We start from the raw sequence: 16,652 nt of genomic DNA on the forward strand, positions 1-16,652 counted from the left end.
TGAACTAGAACAGAACACAACGAGCAGAAAGGGAGGATGCCCAGTGGACCCTAATAGACTATGAGAAAAGGATTGAACGTTTATGCCATATTGCTATACCATATTGCTTCCATGTTTTCCAACCCGTAAAAAATGTAAATTGTGGCCATGGCACATGTCTGAAATTGAATAGGCATTTTTCTAGAAGACCTTGTCCTCCAGCAAGCACATCCACAAATGATGTACTCCAAACACAAGGCCCAGCAACACCATCAGCAGGAAAGTTTACTATCTTGAGATTCCTTCATTGAGCCTCCAAGGTCCGGGATGTCGCTGTAACATGATCTGCGGTGGCCAGATTCTGCTGCTCCTCATCCGCTCAGTAGCACTGAATGAGGAGTGAGACATCCGTCAGATGCAGTTACCCTTAGAAACAGCAGCCAGTGTTAGCACAAATGGACAACTGCTGGTTTCTGCTTTTGGTTGTTGTACCAACAGCCACTGAACAACTAATGAGAGAACTACTAAGCTGGCAGGAAGGGAAGATAGTGTATCTCAATCTGAGGTCATAAGAGCAAACCGTATCAAATATTTGTTAATAACCAACTGTTTTTAGGCCCATACACACTTGCCGATGAAATGAGCGACGCCGCTCATTTTCCCCCTCCCTGAGCGACATCGCTCATTTTATCGGCAAGTGTGTATGCCGCCAGCGACGACCAATGCACGGCCCTGCGGGTCGGTAACGATCGTCGCTGTCGGCAGTGCATGCATGCAGGATCTGGACTGTCGTCCAGGACCTGCATGCACGGCTGGCGGAGACGTGACGTCACTGAGCGATATGAGCGGTCATATCGCTCAGTGTGTACAGTCGGCCGCCGGCCCGTGAGGGGAAACATTAGACAACGTCACTCAGAGTGACATCGTCTAATGTGTACGGACCTTTATCCCTTAATAGGGTTTTTGGGCAGATATAAACAGCTTGATTACATCGTGTTGCAGACAGATTATGTTAGTCCCAAAAAGAACAGCTATAGTCCGTGCTTGTCTGCTGGTCAGCGATTGAGACCAGTACATCTGATAGTAGGTAATGATTTTCCAGTTGTATCCGTCAATCTGGCTGAGTTATAGGAGATAAAATTCATTTTTTTCAACAAATGTATCATTTATCCATTATATAAACGTAAATGTAAAGCATCACATTCATAAACCAAGGAAACTAGATACAGCAAATGTATGTATGAAAGGTTAAAGCATATTAACTCAACAACTGCCAGCAGATCCTTATAATACATAACAACGGGACGATATCCTAATAAGACAGGCCTGGCCAAACGGTGGCTCTCCAGCTGTTGTAAAACTACAAGTCCCATCATGCCTTGCCACAGTTTTGCTATTAGGGAATGCTAAAACTGTGGCAGGACATGCTGGGATGTGTAGTTTCACAACATCTGGAGAGCCACAGGTTGGCCAGGCCTGTAATAAGAGAATTACGTTTTTAATGTGGCTGTTCCTTAGGATGTAAAATCAGTCCATAACGGGACATTCATTTTACTAGGTTCAGATGTCCTAATTAAAGCGTGGTTACAGATGCTTAGGAAGAAGTGATATGGTATGTATAATCACATATGTATCAATAAATGATACAAAATTCTAAATCATGAAATAAAATAGCTACATAAAACCTGGTGCAGGGGTGTCCTGTACTACGCAGTTACGGGGAACCTGGGGCAATCCAACGCACGTTTCACCCTAAAGCTGATTATCCGTGAACAAAGGCAGATATAGTTGTTAGCCACCGTGGCTGGAAGTCTAGCCCCCTCGTCATGAACACAGAAATGTACATGGTGGATGCCCATAAAAAAAGAAACAGCTGATATTACTATCACACTCTTTTAAAGGGAGATGGCTCATTACCCACTAACCAAGCGGAGAAAGACAAAATTTCCCGGAGTAGGTGTAGTAAGAGGGGTATAATAGTCTACCCTGGGAAGGTGGTAACATAAAGTGGTGGACATGCAGGCTGCTGTGGCATGTAGTAGGCTGTAGAAAGCACAGGAGCCTGCAGAATGAAGCGAGGCTGAACGTATGTGAGCTGCTGTTATGCCAGCAAACCCTTATCGTGAATGACACACTGGAAACGCAGATGCAAGAATGTCATCATGGAAAGCGCAGACAAGTCAGACACCTGGCACCAGATCTGGAAGTCACTGTAGTACGATGGTGACGACCCGGACCCCCTCCCTGCCTAAGACCATGCGTTACCCAGATGAGGAAGGCGGACGATGCAGCACTGGTGCGAGAAGAAGGCCATTCCCCTTCCTCACAGACAATGGTCTACATAACTTGTGCTGAAGCCAGGAACAGAGATGGGGATGAGGAACCCTAGCAATGAGGGTGTACAAGACCCTTCCCCATCATGATTAAGAGGAGAGCTGAAAGTACAGTAAATGAGAAGGGTAAACACAAAATGAGACCACCCTATATGGAGGACACTGGGAGAATGGTGGCTCATTGCAAGTGCATGGTCTCTGGGAAGTTAAAACATAAATCAGCAATTTATCCTACCATTAAATCTGTACCTTTGTCAATTTCTGCAAGTCCTGTGCGAGTCTAGTAGAGGCGCGTGACTGCAGCGGGGGACTGCGGAACGTGACTGCAGCGCGCATGCATTACATTAACAAAGATCGGTGCGGTAACAACTTTACATGTGTTAATGTGTCTTGGAATTCCAAGCAACCTGTAATAATATATGCATACTCGAAGCCCCTGTGTCGTACATTTCCATTTATATTTGGATTTCCCAATGACTGAATTGTGCATTTGCAGCAGTGTTACCTTCAAGAAGTAATCCTCCATCCTCTGCAGCAGGCGCTCGGGGACCTGAAAGTGCTTCGGCTGTTTCTGCTGCTCCCGGAACTTCTGTACGGAGGCCAGGTTGTACATGACGTGGGTGAGGGGCTTGTTATTGGTGTCAATGAGCCCGAGGTCCTGATAGAAAGAAACAGATAATGGTCTAGTGCTACGGTTCCTGCCCTCGCCCCCAACACACGCTGCTATGCCCCATACCTTCAGCTTCTGGCAGGCCAGGGCAGCAGCCTTCCTCGTGGCCTCAGCCTCTCTCAGACCAGCTGCAACAAAGGTTAAAGAGTGCGGCCATTGGAGGGTCAGCCGGCACGTCTTGATCCTGCCCCGCTCGTATTGGTAATGTATGTATTTCTGCAAGGAGCCAAGAGAGAACGCAACACAAGGCTGAATTACTACACAGGAGCTTTATATATATATATATATATATATATATATATATATATACACACACACACACAATGGTGGTGGGATAGAACCACAGTAATATAGAGAGATATATATCGCACAGCATCGGTCAGTTTGGACCACTGACAGACACCCCCTGCTGCCCTAGACACAGACAGAACACACCTACCTTGGCATTCGGAGAAGAGGTGGCCACTTGGATCACTGTGGCCAGTAGTTGTTTGGGATTAGAGAATACATGCAGAGCCCTGGTGGCATTGGCATCTTCAGCTGCATCCACGGTGGGGAGCCTGAGGGGAGAGGGTCACTTTCAGTAGCACGTACTCTACAGACTGGAGGAAGCAACCTCATCAGGCGCCCACAGAACAGACGCACCCCGGCAAATGCCACTAAGTTTATGGCACAGAAATCACAGAATAGAAATTAAGTCAGTCGACGTTTCGGCCCCACAGCGCAGGACCCTCACCAGAATCATCTTTCCATAAGCAGCACGTGGACAAGGTGAAACACTATACCATAGACCCACAGAGTATATACCTGTCTCAGAATGATGCAGGTGTAACCAGAGAGTCATCAGTGACCAATTATCAGCATAAAACATCCCAATTGGCTGAAATGCTTATTAAAGCTTCTAAAGTCATATGAACAAAATACTTACAACTGTGTTTACATGAAGCGCTAGTAGCGTAATCCACTGCATTCATTCATGAAGGTGAATGAAACGTTAACTTTAGTAGCATATGGCTTGCACTCCACTGTGGAACGCATCGGCCCGCTGTAACAATGACCAATGGGGGAATTGCTGCACGACGCGTATGTCATGTGGCTTAGTGCCGACCAATGATCTGACGGACATATACTGTAATATATATGTATTGCCGCTTTACTGATGCGGTAATCCTGGCTGCTACCGGAACGCAAGCTGTCACCACTTGCTTACAAAAATAACGTTACCTAGAGAACTGTAATGTATACCGCTACCCGGCTGCCAGTGATACAAGGAGGACAACATTTACATATCACAATACAACACATTACACATATCACTATTAATGCACTACAAAATACAGAAACTACAACTACAATAAAGCAATGTAATGATGGTCCTGGTGAGAGACCTAACACACGTCCTGCACTATGGGCTGAAATGTCAGCTAAAGGCCCATACACACTGAACGAGCCCCCATCTACGCCGATACTGGCAGCGCCGGGGACCCAACATCGGCAAGTGCATGCACACATGGCTGTCGTTAACGAGGACCTCTCATCTGTACATGTTCAGACGAGGGAGGGGGTCGTTAATGATTAACGACATTGAGTGTACACACTGGACGAGATTGTAAAAGACATCGCTCAGATCGGCCCTTCTGGGCGATATCTTATTTTCTCGTCCAGTGTGTACGGGCTTTAACTGTAATTAAATATATTGGACTTTAAGTGGAACCGAGATGCAATATGGTGAGTGTTCTCCTTACAGAGCATCTAATACAGGGGTGGGGAACCTCCAGCCCGCGGGCCGTATAAGGCCCACGAAGCCGTTTGCTCCGGCCCACCCGCTTCTCCCAGTGAGACACGCCGCCGCTCAGTCCGGCGGCAGCGTGTCTCAGCTGTCAGTGTCAGGACAGGGAGGAGAGAGCGGCGGCGGCGTGTAGAACTTGAAACCAGCCGCCGGTTCGTGAGCCAATCAGAGCTCGCGGACCGGCAGCCAATCAGGAGCCGCGGCTGCCGGTCCGCGAGCTCTGATTGGCTCTCGAACCAGCGGCTGGTTTCAAGTCCTACATGCCGCCGCCCAACATAGCCGCGCTCTCCTCCGTGTCCCGCCGAAAGGAGCGGTAAGTAGCACGGAAGGGGGGGGGGGGGGGGGGGCACTGTGGGGGCATCTGTATACCTGGCACTGTGGGGGGCATCTGTATACCTGGCACTGTGGGGGGGCAACTGTATACCTGGCACTGTGGGGGGGCAACTGTATACCTGGCACTGTGGGGGGCAACTGTATACCTGGCACTGTGGGGGGCAACTGTATACCTGGCACTGTGGGGGCATCTCTATACCTGGCACTGTGGGGGCATCTCTATACCTGGCACTGTGGGGACATCTCTATACCTGGCACTGTGAGAGGCATTTGTACACTTGGCACTGTGGGGGCATTTGTCTACCTGGCACTGTGAGGGGCATTTGTATACCTGGCACTGTGAGGGGCATTTGTATACCTGGCACTGTGAGGGGCATTTGTATACCTGGCACTGTGGGGGCAATTGTGGATCTGGCACTGCACTATTGGGGGCATATGTGTATCACGTCCCATTTTAACTGGCCACACCCATTTTTTGGCGCGCGGGGCAGACCTGCTGGGGGGCAGGGTAATTTTTTACGTTGAGAATTTTTGTATGGCCCCCGAAGGATTTTATAAATATCCAAATGGCCCTCGGTAGAAAAAATAAGAATTCCACGGCTGGGCCTGTGTTCGATCCCTCTGGAGCTAATGGTGTCCAGTAGCCAAGCAGCAAATCCACTCTGCATGCAGGTGAGTTTACTACTTTCCCCCTAAGTCCCACGTTGCAGTGATCCTGTTGCCAGCAGGACTCACTGTAAAGAAAAAAACCTAAACTAAACTTTCTCTAAGCAGCTCTTTAGGAGAGCCACCTAGATTGCACCCTTCTCGTTCGGGCACAAAATCTAACTGGAGTCTGGAGGAGGGTCATAGGGGGAGGAGCCAGTGCACACCACCTGACCTAGTAAAGCTTTACTTTTTTGTGCCCTGTCTCCTGCGGAGCCGCTATTCCCCATGGTCCTTTCAGGAACCCCAGCATCCACTTAGGACGATAGAGAAATAAGAATTTACTCACCGGTAATTCTATTTCTCGTAGTCCGTAGTGGATGCTGGGAACTCCGTAAGGACCATGGGGAATAGCGGGCTCCGAAGGAGGCTGGGCACTCTAGAAAGATCTTAGACTACCTGGTGTGCACTGGCTCCTCCCACTATGACCCTCCTCCAAGCCTCAGTTAGGTACTGTGCCCGGACGAGCGTACACAATAAGGAAGGATTTTGAATCCCGGGTAAGACTCATACCAGCCACACCAATCACACCGTACAACTCGTGATATGAAACACAGTTAACAGTATGAAACAATAGAGCCTCTCAACAGATGGCTCAACAATAACCCGATTTAGTTAACAATAACTATGTACAAGTAATGCAGATAAACCGCACTTGGGATGGGCGCCCAGCATCCACTACGGACTACGAGAAATAGAATTACCGGTGAGTAAATTCTTATTTTCTCTAACGTCCTAGTGGATGCTGGGAACTCCGTAAGGACCATGGGGATTATACCAAAGCTCCCAAACGGGCGGGAGAGTGCGGATGACTCTGCAGCACCGAATGAGAGAACTCCAGGTCCTCCTCAGCCAGGGTATCAAATTTGTAGAATTTTGCAAACGTGTTTGCCCCTGACCAAGTAGCTGCTCGGCAAAGTTGTAAAGCCGAGACCCCTCGGGCAGCCGCCCAAGATGAGCCCACCTTCCTTGTGGAATGGGCATTGACAGATTTTGGCTGTGGCAGGCCTGCCACAGTATGTGCAAGCTGAATTGTACTACAAATCCAACGAGCAATAGTCTGCTTAGAAGCAGGAGCACCCAGCTTGTTGGGTGCATATAGGATAAACAGCGAGTCAGATTTTCTGACTCCAGCCGTCCTGGAAACATATATTTTCAGGGCCCTGACAACGTCTAGCAACTTGGAGTCCTCCAAATCCTTAGTAGCCGCAGGCACCACAATAGGCTGGTTCAGGTGAAACGCTGACACCACCTTAGGGAGAAATTGGGGACGAGTCCTCAATTCTGCCCTATCCATATGGAAAATCAAATAAGGGCTTTTACAACACAAAGCCGCCAATTCTGATACTCGCCTGGCAGAAGCCAAGGCCAATAACATAACCACCTTCCATGTGAGATATTTCAGATCCACGGTTTTTAGTGGTTCAAACCAAAGTGATTTTAAGAAAACTCAACACCACGTTGAGATCCCAAGGTGCCACAGGAGGCACAAACGGGGGCTGACTATGCAGCACTCCTTTTATAAATGTCTGAACTTCAGGTACTGAAGCTAGTTCTTTTTTGAAAGAAAATCGACAGAGCCGAGATCTGTACCTTAATGGAACCCAATTTAAGGCCCATAGTCACTCCTGCTTGCAGGAAATGCAGAAATCGACCTAGTTGAAATTCCTCTGTTGGGGCCCTTTCGGCCTCACACCATGCAACATATTTTCGCCATATGCGTTGATAATGAGTTGCTGTAACCACTTTCCTGGCTTTAGTAAGCGTAGGAATTACTTCCTCCGGAATACCCTTTTCCTTCAGGATCCGGCGTTCAACCGCCATGCCGTCAAACGCAGCCGCGGTAAGTCTTGGAACAGACAGGGCCCCTGCTGCCGCAGGTCCTGACTGAGTGGCAGAGGCCATTGGTCCTCTGATATAAATTCTTGAAGTTCTGGGTACCAAGCTCTTCTTGGCCATCCACGAGTATCGTTCTTACTCCTCGCCTTCTTATTATTCTCAGTACCTTTGGTATGAGAGGCAGAGGGGAGAACACCTAAACCGACTGGTACACCCACGGTGTTACCAGAGCGTCCATAGCTATCGCCTGAGGGTCCCTTGACCTGGAGCAATATCTTTTTTAGCTTTTTGTTAAGGCGGGACGCCATCATGTCCACCTGTGGCCTTTCCCAATGGTGTACAATCCTATTGGAAGACTTCTGGAGGAAGTCCCCATTCTCCCGGGTGGAGGTCGTGTCTGTTGAGAAGATCTGCTTCCCAGTTGTCCACTCCCGGAATGAACACTGCTGACAGTGCTAACACATGATTTTCCGCCTATCGGAGAATCCTTGTGGCTTCTGCCATCGCCATCCTGCTTTTTGTGCCGCCCTGTTGATTACATGAGCGACTGCCGTGATGTTGTCTGATTGGATCAGTACCGGCTGGTTTTGAAGCAGAGGCCTTGCTGGCCTCAGGGCATTGTAAATGGCCCTCAGATCCAGAATATTTATGTGTAGGGAAATAACCTGACTTGACCAAAGTCCCTGGAAGTTTCTTCCCTATGCGACTGCCCCCCAGCCTCAAAGACTGGAATCCATGGTCACTAGGACCTAGTCCTGTATGCCGAACCTGCGGCCCTCTTGAAGATGGGCACTCTGCAGCCACCACAGTAGAGATACCCTGGTCCTTGGAGACAGGGTTATCAGCCTATGCATCGGAAGATGAGATCCAGGCCACTTGTCCAACAGGTCCCTCTGAAAAGTTCTTGTATGGAACCTGCCTAATGGGATTGCTTCGTAAGAAGCTACCATTTTTCCCAGGACTCGCGTGCAATGATGCACCGCTACCTATTTTGGTTTTCAGGAGGTCTCTGACTAGAGATGACAACTCCTTGGCTTTCTCCTCCGGGAGAAACACTATTTCTGGTTTATGTCCAGAACCATCCCCAGGAACAGTAGACGTGTCATAGGAACCAGCTGTGACTTTGGACTGTTTAGAATCCACCTATGCTGTTGTAGCACTTTCCAAAATAGTGCTACCCCGACTACCAACTGCTCCTTGGACCTCGCCCTTATAACGAGATTGTCCAATTACGGGATAATTACAACTCCCTTTTTTTGAAGGAGTATCATCATTTCGGCCATTACCTTGATAAAACACCCTCGGTGCCATGTACAGTCCAAACGGCAGTGTCTGGACTTGGTAATGGTAATCCTGTACCACAAATCTGAGGTACTCCTGGCGAGGATGGTAAATGGGGACATGCAGGTAAGCATCCTTGATGTCCCGGGATACCATGTAATCCCCCTCGTCCAGGCTTGCAATAACCGCCCTGAGCGATTCCATCTTGAACTTGAATTTTTTTATGTTCAAGGATTTTAAATATAAAATGGGTCACACCGAACCATGCGGTTTCGGTACCCCAACCCGTGTGGAATAGTAACCCCGTCCTTGTTGAAGTAGGGGCACCTTGAGTATTACCTGCTGGGAATACCGCTTATTAATTGCCTCTAGCACAGCCTCCCTGCTTGAGGGAGTTGTCAGCAAGGCATATTTTAGGAAACGGCTGGGGGGAGACATCTCTAATTCCAGCTTGTACCCCTGAAATACTACTTGGAAGAAACAGGGATCCACCTGTGAGCGAGCCCACTAATTGCTGAAATTTTTGAGGCGGCCCCCCACCGTACCTGGCTACACCTGTGGAGCACCCGCGTCATGGTGTGTACTCACAGGAGGCGGGGGAAGAATCTTGATTCTGGGAACAGGCTGACTGGTGCAGCTTTTTCCCTCTACCCTTGTCTCTGTACAGAAAGGAAGCGCCATTTGACCCGCTTGCTTTTCTGAAGCCGAAAGGACTGTACCTTTTTCTGTGAGGAAACCTGAGGTAAAATTATTTCTTCCCAGCAGTTGCTGTGGATACGAGGTCCCAGAGACCATCCCCAAATAATTCCTCACTCTTATAAGGCTCTCTATGTGCTTTTTAAGTCAGCATCACCTGTCCAGTGACAGGTCTCTAATACCCTCCTGACAGAATGGACATTACATTTATTTTGGATGCCAGCCGGCAAAATATCCCTCTGTGCATCCCCCATATATAAGACAACGTCTTTAATATGTTTTTATGTTTGCCAACTAGTATCCCTGTTTGACAGGGTCACCGACCACGCTGCAGCAGCACTATCTGTAGGTCTCAGTCTAGTACCTGAGTGTGTAAATACAGACTTCAGGATAGCCTCCTGTTTTTTGTTTTTTTTTTTTTTTTTTATCAACAGGTACCTATTAAAGTGGCCGTATCCTAAGACGGCAGTGCCACCTTTTTTGACAAACGTGTGACCGCCTTATCCACCCTAGGGGATATCTCCCAGCGTAACTTATCCTCCTGGCGGGAAAGAGTACGCCATCAGTAACTTTTTATAAATTACCAGTTTCTTAACGGGGGAACCCACGCTTTTCACACACTTCATTTATTCATCTGATGGGGGAACAAAACACTGCCTGTTTTTTCTCCCCAAACCTAAAACCCATTTATAGAGGTTAAAGTCAGAAATGTATAACACATTTTTTATTGCCGGGATCAAGTCACGGATTGGATTGTGTATATGTCTCCACCTTGTCGACACTGGAGTCAGACTCCGTGTCGACATCTGTGTCTGCCATCTGAGAGAGCGGGCGTTTTTGAGCCCCTGATGGCCTTTGAGACGCCTGGGCAGGCGCGGGCTGCGAAGCCGGCTGTCCCACTGCTGTTACGTCATCCACCCTTTTATGTAAGGAGTTGACACTGTCGGTTAATACCTTTTACCTCTCTATCCACTCTGGTGTCGGCCCCACAGGGGGCGACATCACATATATCGGCCTCTGTTCCGTCACCATATAAGCCTCCTCATTCAACATGTCGACACAGCCATACCGACACACTGCAGACACACAGGGAATGCTCTAAACGAGGACAGGACCCACAAAAGCCCTTTGGGGGGACAGAGTGAGAGTATGCCAGCACACACCAGAGCGCTATATACTGCAGGGACTAACTGAGTTATGTCCCCTATAGCTTTATATCTATATATATAATGTATACTGCGCCTAAATTTAGTGCCCCCTCTCTCTTTTTTTAACCCTTGTAGACTGCAGGGGAGAGCCAGGGAGCTTCCCTCCAACGGAGCTGTGAGGGAAAATGGCGCCAGTGTGCTGAGGAGATAGGCTCCGCCCCTTTTTCGCGGCCTATTCTCCCGTTTTTTATGGACTTCTGGCAGGGGTATTTACCTCATATATAGCCCCTGGGGCTATATATTGAGGTATTTTTGCCAGCCAAGGTGTTTTTATTGCTGCCTCAGGGCGCCCCCCCCCAGCGCCCTGCACCCTCAGTGACCGGAGTATGAAGTGTGTGAGAGGAGCAATGGCGCACAGCTGCAGTGCTGTGCGCTACCTTGGTGAAGACTGAGTCTTCATGCCGCCGATTTTCCGGACCATCTTCTTGCTTCTGGCTCTGTAAGGGGGACGGCGGCGCGGCTCCGGGACCGAACATCAAGGCTGGGCCTGCGGTCGATCCCTCTGGAGCTAATGGTGTCCAGTAGCCTAAGAAGCCCAATCCGGCTGCAAGCAGGCGAGTTCGCTTCTTCTCCCCTTAGTCCCTCGCTGCAGTGAGCCTGTTGCCAGCAGGTCTCACTGAAAAGAACAAATTCTAAGACTATAACTTTCTAAGAGCTCAGGAGAGCCCCTAGTGTGCATCCAACCTCGGCCGGGCACGAAATCTAACTGAGGCTTGGAGGAGGGTCATAGTGGGAGGAGCCAGTGCACACCAGGTAGTCTAAGATCTTTCTAGAGTGCCCAGCCTCCTTCGGAGCCCGCTATTCCCCATGGTCCTTACGGAGTTCCCAGCATCCACTAGGACGTTAGAGAAAAGGTTCCCCACCCCTGATCTAATACATTCACTGTAATATATGTGACACACGGAGGAAGCCCCCATGTATAAGGAGTTCTGTCTTTTTCCTTGAAATATATATATCTCTATCTAGCTATACAAATCTTATCTTGACACCCAATTATGTTGTGTAGCAATATACCTGGGCTCTCGGATGTTCTTCCTGGCGACGTTCCGTTCCTGGCTGACATTTGGTAACACATCCATCATTTCCCCTGTACCATCCTCCCCTGCTTGTGTAATACTTTCATCCTCTGACCAGAACTGGTTGGGTAACCTCTTGAGCTTCCTGCGTCTAAACTTATTCTCAGCTCCCAACAAGCCCAGATCCTGGAGTGGAGAGAAATGCGTCAGCCGCTATGACAGTCACAGTGTACCAGCACCACCAATAACTTCTCTCTGGCCTCATTACAGCCCAGCTATCAGGATGTGGAGAGAAATGCGTCAGCCGCTATGACAGTCACAGTATAACACCACCACCAATCACCTCTCACACTCTCCAGTCTCAGTACAGCCCAGCAATCAGGATGTGGAGAGAAATGCGTCAGCCGCTATGACAGTCACAGTGTACCACCACCACCAATAAATTCTCTCTGGCCTCATTACAGCCCAGCAATCAGGATGTGGAGAGAAATGCGTCAGTGCTATGACAGTCACAGTGTACCACCACCACCAATAACTTCTCTCTGGCCTCATTACAGCCCAGCTATCAGGAAGTGGGGAGAAATGCGTCAGCCGCTATGACAGTCACAGTGTACCACCACCACCAATCACTTCTCTCTGGCCTCATTACAGCCCAGCAATCAGGATGTGGAGAGAAATGTGTCAGCCGCTATGACAGTCACAGTGTACCACCACCACCAATAACTTCTCTCTGGCCTCATTACAGCCCAGCAATCAGGATGTGGAGAGAAATGCGTCAGTTGCTATCCCAGCCACAGTGTAACACCACCACCAATCACTTCTCTCTGTCCTCATTACAGCCCAGCTATCAGGATGTGGAGAGAAATGCGTCAGCCGCTATGACAGTCACAGTGTACCACCACCACCAATCACTTCTCTCTGGCCTCATTACAGCCCAGCTATCAGGATGTGGAGAGAAATGCGTCAGCCGCTATGACAGTCACAGTGTACCACCACCACCAATAACTTCTCTCTGGCCTCATTACAGCCCAGCTATCAGGATGTGGAGAGAAATGCGTCAGCCGCTATGACAGTCACAGTGTACCACCACCACCACCAATAACTTCTCTCTGGCCTCATTACAGCCCAGCTATCAGGATGTGGAGAGAAATGCGTCAGCCGCTATGACAGTCACAGTGTACCACCACCACCAATCACTTCTCTCTGGCCTCATTACAGCCCAGCTATCAGGATGTGGAGAGAAATGCGTCAGCCGCTATGACAGTCACAGTGTACCACCACCACCAATAACTTCTCTCTGGCCTCATTACAGCCCAGCTATCAGGATGTGGAGAGAAATGCGTCAGCCGCTATGACAGTCACAGTGTACCACCACCACCAATAACTTCTCTCTGGCCTCATTACAGCCCAGCTATCAGGATGTGGAGAGAAATGCGTCAGCCGCTATGACCGTCACAGTGTACCACCACCACCAATAACTTCTCTCTTGCCTCATTACAGCCCAGCTATCAGGATGTGGAGAGAAATGCGTCAGTTGCTATCCCAGCCACAGTGTAACACCACCACCAATCACTTCTCTCTGGCCTCATTACAGCCCAGCTATCAGGATGTGGAGAGAAATGTGTCAGCCGCTATGACAGTCACAGTGTACCACCACCACCAATAACTTCTCTCTGGCCTCATTACAGCCCAGCTATCAGGATGTGGAGAGAAATGCGTCAGCCGCTATGACAGTCACAGTGTACCACCACCAATCACTTCTCTCTGGCCTCATTACAGCCCAGCTATCAGGATGTGGAGAGAAATGCGTCAGCCGCTATGACAGTCACAGTGTAACACCACCACCAATCACTTCTCTCTGGCCTCATTACAGCCCAGCTATCAGGATGTGGAGAGAAATGCGTCAGCCGCTATGACAGTCACAGTGTACCACCACCACCAATAACTTCTCTCTGGCCTCATTACAGCCCAGCTATCAGGATGTGGAGAGAAATGCGTCAGCCGCTATGACAGTCACAGTGTACCACCACCAATCACTTCTCTCTGGCCTCATTACAGCCCAGCTATCAGGATGTGGAGAGAAATGCGTCAGCCGCTATGACAGTCACAGTGTAACACCACCACCAATCACTTCTCTCTGGCCTCATTACAGCCCAGCTATCAGGATGTGGAGAGAAATGCGTCAGCCGCTATGACCGTCACAGTGTACCACCACCACCAATAACTTCTCTCTTGCCTCATTACAGCCCAGCTATCAGGATGTGGAGAGAAATGCGTCAGTTGCTATCCCAGCCACAGTGTAACACCACCACCAATCACTTCTCTCTGGCCTCATTACAGCCCAGCTATCAGGATGTGGAGAGAAATGTGTCAGCCGCTATGACAGTCACAGTGTACCACCACCACCAATAACTTCTCTCTGGCCTCATTACAGCCCAGCTATCAGGATGTGGAGAGAAATGCGTCAGCCGCTATGACAGTCACAGTGTACCACCACCAATCACTTCTCTCTGGCCTCATTACAGCCCAGCTATCAGGATGTGGAGAGAAATGCGTCAGCCGCTATGACAGTCACAGTGTAACACCACCACCAATCACTTCTCTCTGGCCTCATTACAGCCCAGCTATCAGGATGTGGAGAGAAATGCGTCAGCCGCTATGACAGTCACAGTGTACCACCACCACCAATAACTTCTCTGTGGCCTCATTACAGCCCAGCTATCAGGATGTGGAGAGAAATGCGTCAGTTGCTATCCCAGCCACAGTGTAACACCACCACCAATCACTTCTCTCTGGCCTCATTACAGCCCAGCTATCAGGATGTGGAGAGAAATGCGTCAGCCGCTATGACAGTCACAGTGTACCACCACCACCACCAATAACTTCTCTCTGGCCTCATTACAGCCCAGCTATCAGGATGTGGAGAGAAATGCGTCAGATGCTATCCCAGCCACAGTGTAACACCACCACCAATCACTTCTCTCTGGCCTCATTACAGCCCAGCAATCAGGATGTGGAGAGAAATGCGTCAGCCGCTATGACAGTCTCAGTGTAACACCACCAATCACATCTCTCTGGCCTCATTACAGCCCAGCAATCAGGATGTGGAGAGAAATGCGTCAGCCGCTATGACAGTCTCAGTGTACCACCACCAATCACATCTCTCTGGCCTCATTACAGCCCAGCAATCAGGGCATGGAGAGAAATGCGTTGGCTGCTACGACAGTCACAGTGTACCACCAATCACCTCTCACACTCTCCAGTCTCAGTACAGCCCAGCAATCAGGGCGAGGAGAGAAATGAGTCAGCCGCTATGACAGTCACAGTATAACACCACTACCAATCACCTCTCACACTCTCCAGTCTCAGTACAGCCCAGAATCAGGGCGTGGAGAGAAATGCGTCAGCTGCTACGACAGTCACAGTATAACACCACCACCAATCACCTCTCACACTCTCCAGTCTCAGTACAGCTCAGCAATCAGGGCGTGGAGAGAAATGCGTCAGCTGCTACGACAGTCACAGTATAACACCACCACCAATCACCTCTCACACTCTCCAGTCTCAGTACAGCCCAGAATCAGGGCGTGGAAAGAAATGCGTCAACTGCTACGACAGTCACAGTATAACACCACCAATCACCTCTCACACTCTCCAGTCTCAGTACAGCCCAGAATCAGGGCGTGGAGAGAAATGCGTCAGCCGCTATGACAGTCACAGTGTGCCACCACCACCAATCACCTCTCACACTCTCCAGTCTCAGTACAGCCCAGAATCAGGGTGTGGAGAGAAATGCGTCAGCTGCTACGACAGTCACAGTATAACACCACCAATCACCTCTCACACTCTCCAGTCTCATTACAGCCCAGCAATCAGGGCGTGGAGAGAAATGCGTCAGCTGCTACGACAGTCACAGTATAACACCACCAATCACCTCTCACACTCTTCAGTCTCAGTACAGCCCAGAATCAGGGCGTGGAGAGAAATGCGTCAGCCGCTATGACAGTCACAGTGTAACATCACCAATCACCTCTCACACTCTCCAGTCTCAGTACAGCCCAGAATCAGGGCGTGGAGAGTAATGAGTCAGCTGCTACGACAGTCACAGTGTAACACCACCAATCACCTCTCACACTCTCTAGCCTTTGTACAGCCCAGCAATCAGTGAGATATAATACTGGGGCAATGGAAGCTAAGGGGCAGCCTGGAGCATCATGTACCCATGAAACAAATTATGAAAATGCACCAGTCACTTAGGGACAGGGGCGGCAGGTATTTTTTGGTATGAACCAATACTCATATAAATGCCACCTATCATCTTACCAGGGAGCAGCAATATCACTAAGGGGTCTATTCGCCAACATTTGCTGTGTCCTTAAAAATGAACATCACGAACGTCATAAATTGTCTTCGTTTTGGCTGTTTTCAAGGCAATTTATCAACGGATAGATGCTGAGACCAGGGCTCTAGTAAAATCTCGGTGATGATTAGAAGTAAAGTGATAGCGCCATCAGGCCGCACATATACAAAGCTAAACCAATGTGATTTGCATCATGGTCCAACCCATTAGAACGCACGTCTCTGGCCAGGTTACCTCCATAGAGGAAAGCTAAACTTTTCCAAGCTTGTAAAATAGCTTGATGATGCCATCCCTGTGGAAAACTATGGCGGGATTTCAGGAGCAATATTATTAAATGCCAGCTAACACATGTCTATATTATTTCCTCCTTTAAATCCACTGGGTGAAGATGCAGTGGCATTGGAACGCTCTGCATAGTAAACATAGCCCCGTCCATGGTTGTA

At 49.1% G+C, this 16,652-nt stretch overlaps 1 protein-coding gene across 1 annotated transcript in view; it reads right to left on the bottom strand.

Annotated features, from left to right (window-relative positions):
• Positions 1–16,652, bottom strand: part of DHX30 (DExH-box helicase 30) — a 95,686-nt gene that overhangs the window by 67,611 nt on the left and 11,423 nt on the right. The window contains exons 4-7 of the mRNA XM_063924575.1: positions 11,848–12,035; positions 3,422–3,542; positions 3,049–3,198; positions 2,818–2,970 (exon numbers count right to left, since the gene is read on the bottom strand). Coding sequence (XP_063780645.1) covers positions 2,818–2,970; positions 3,049–3,198; positions 3,422–3,542; positions 11,848–12,035 — 612 coding nt within the window. The remainder of the gene's footprint in view (positions 1–2,817; positions 2,971–3,048; positions 3,199–3,421; positions 3,543–11,847; positions 12,036–16,652) is intronic.

The sequence above is a fragment of the Pseudophryne corroboree genome, chromosome 5 (genome assembly GCF_028390025.1).
Source record: "Pseudophryne corroboree isolate aPseCor3 chromosome 5, aPseCor3.hap2, whole genome shotgun sequence".
Lineage (NCBI taxonomy): Eukaryota > Metazoa > Chordata > Amphibia > Anura > Myobatrachidae > Pseudophryne > Pseudophryne corroboree.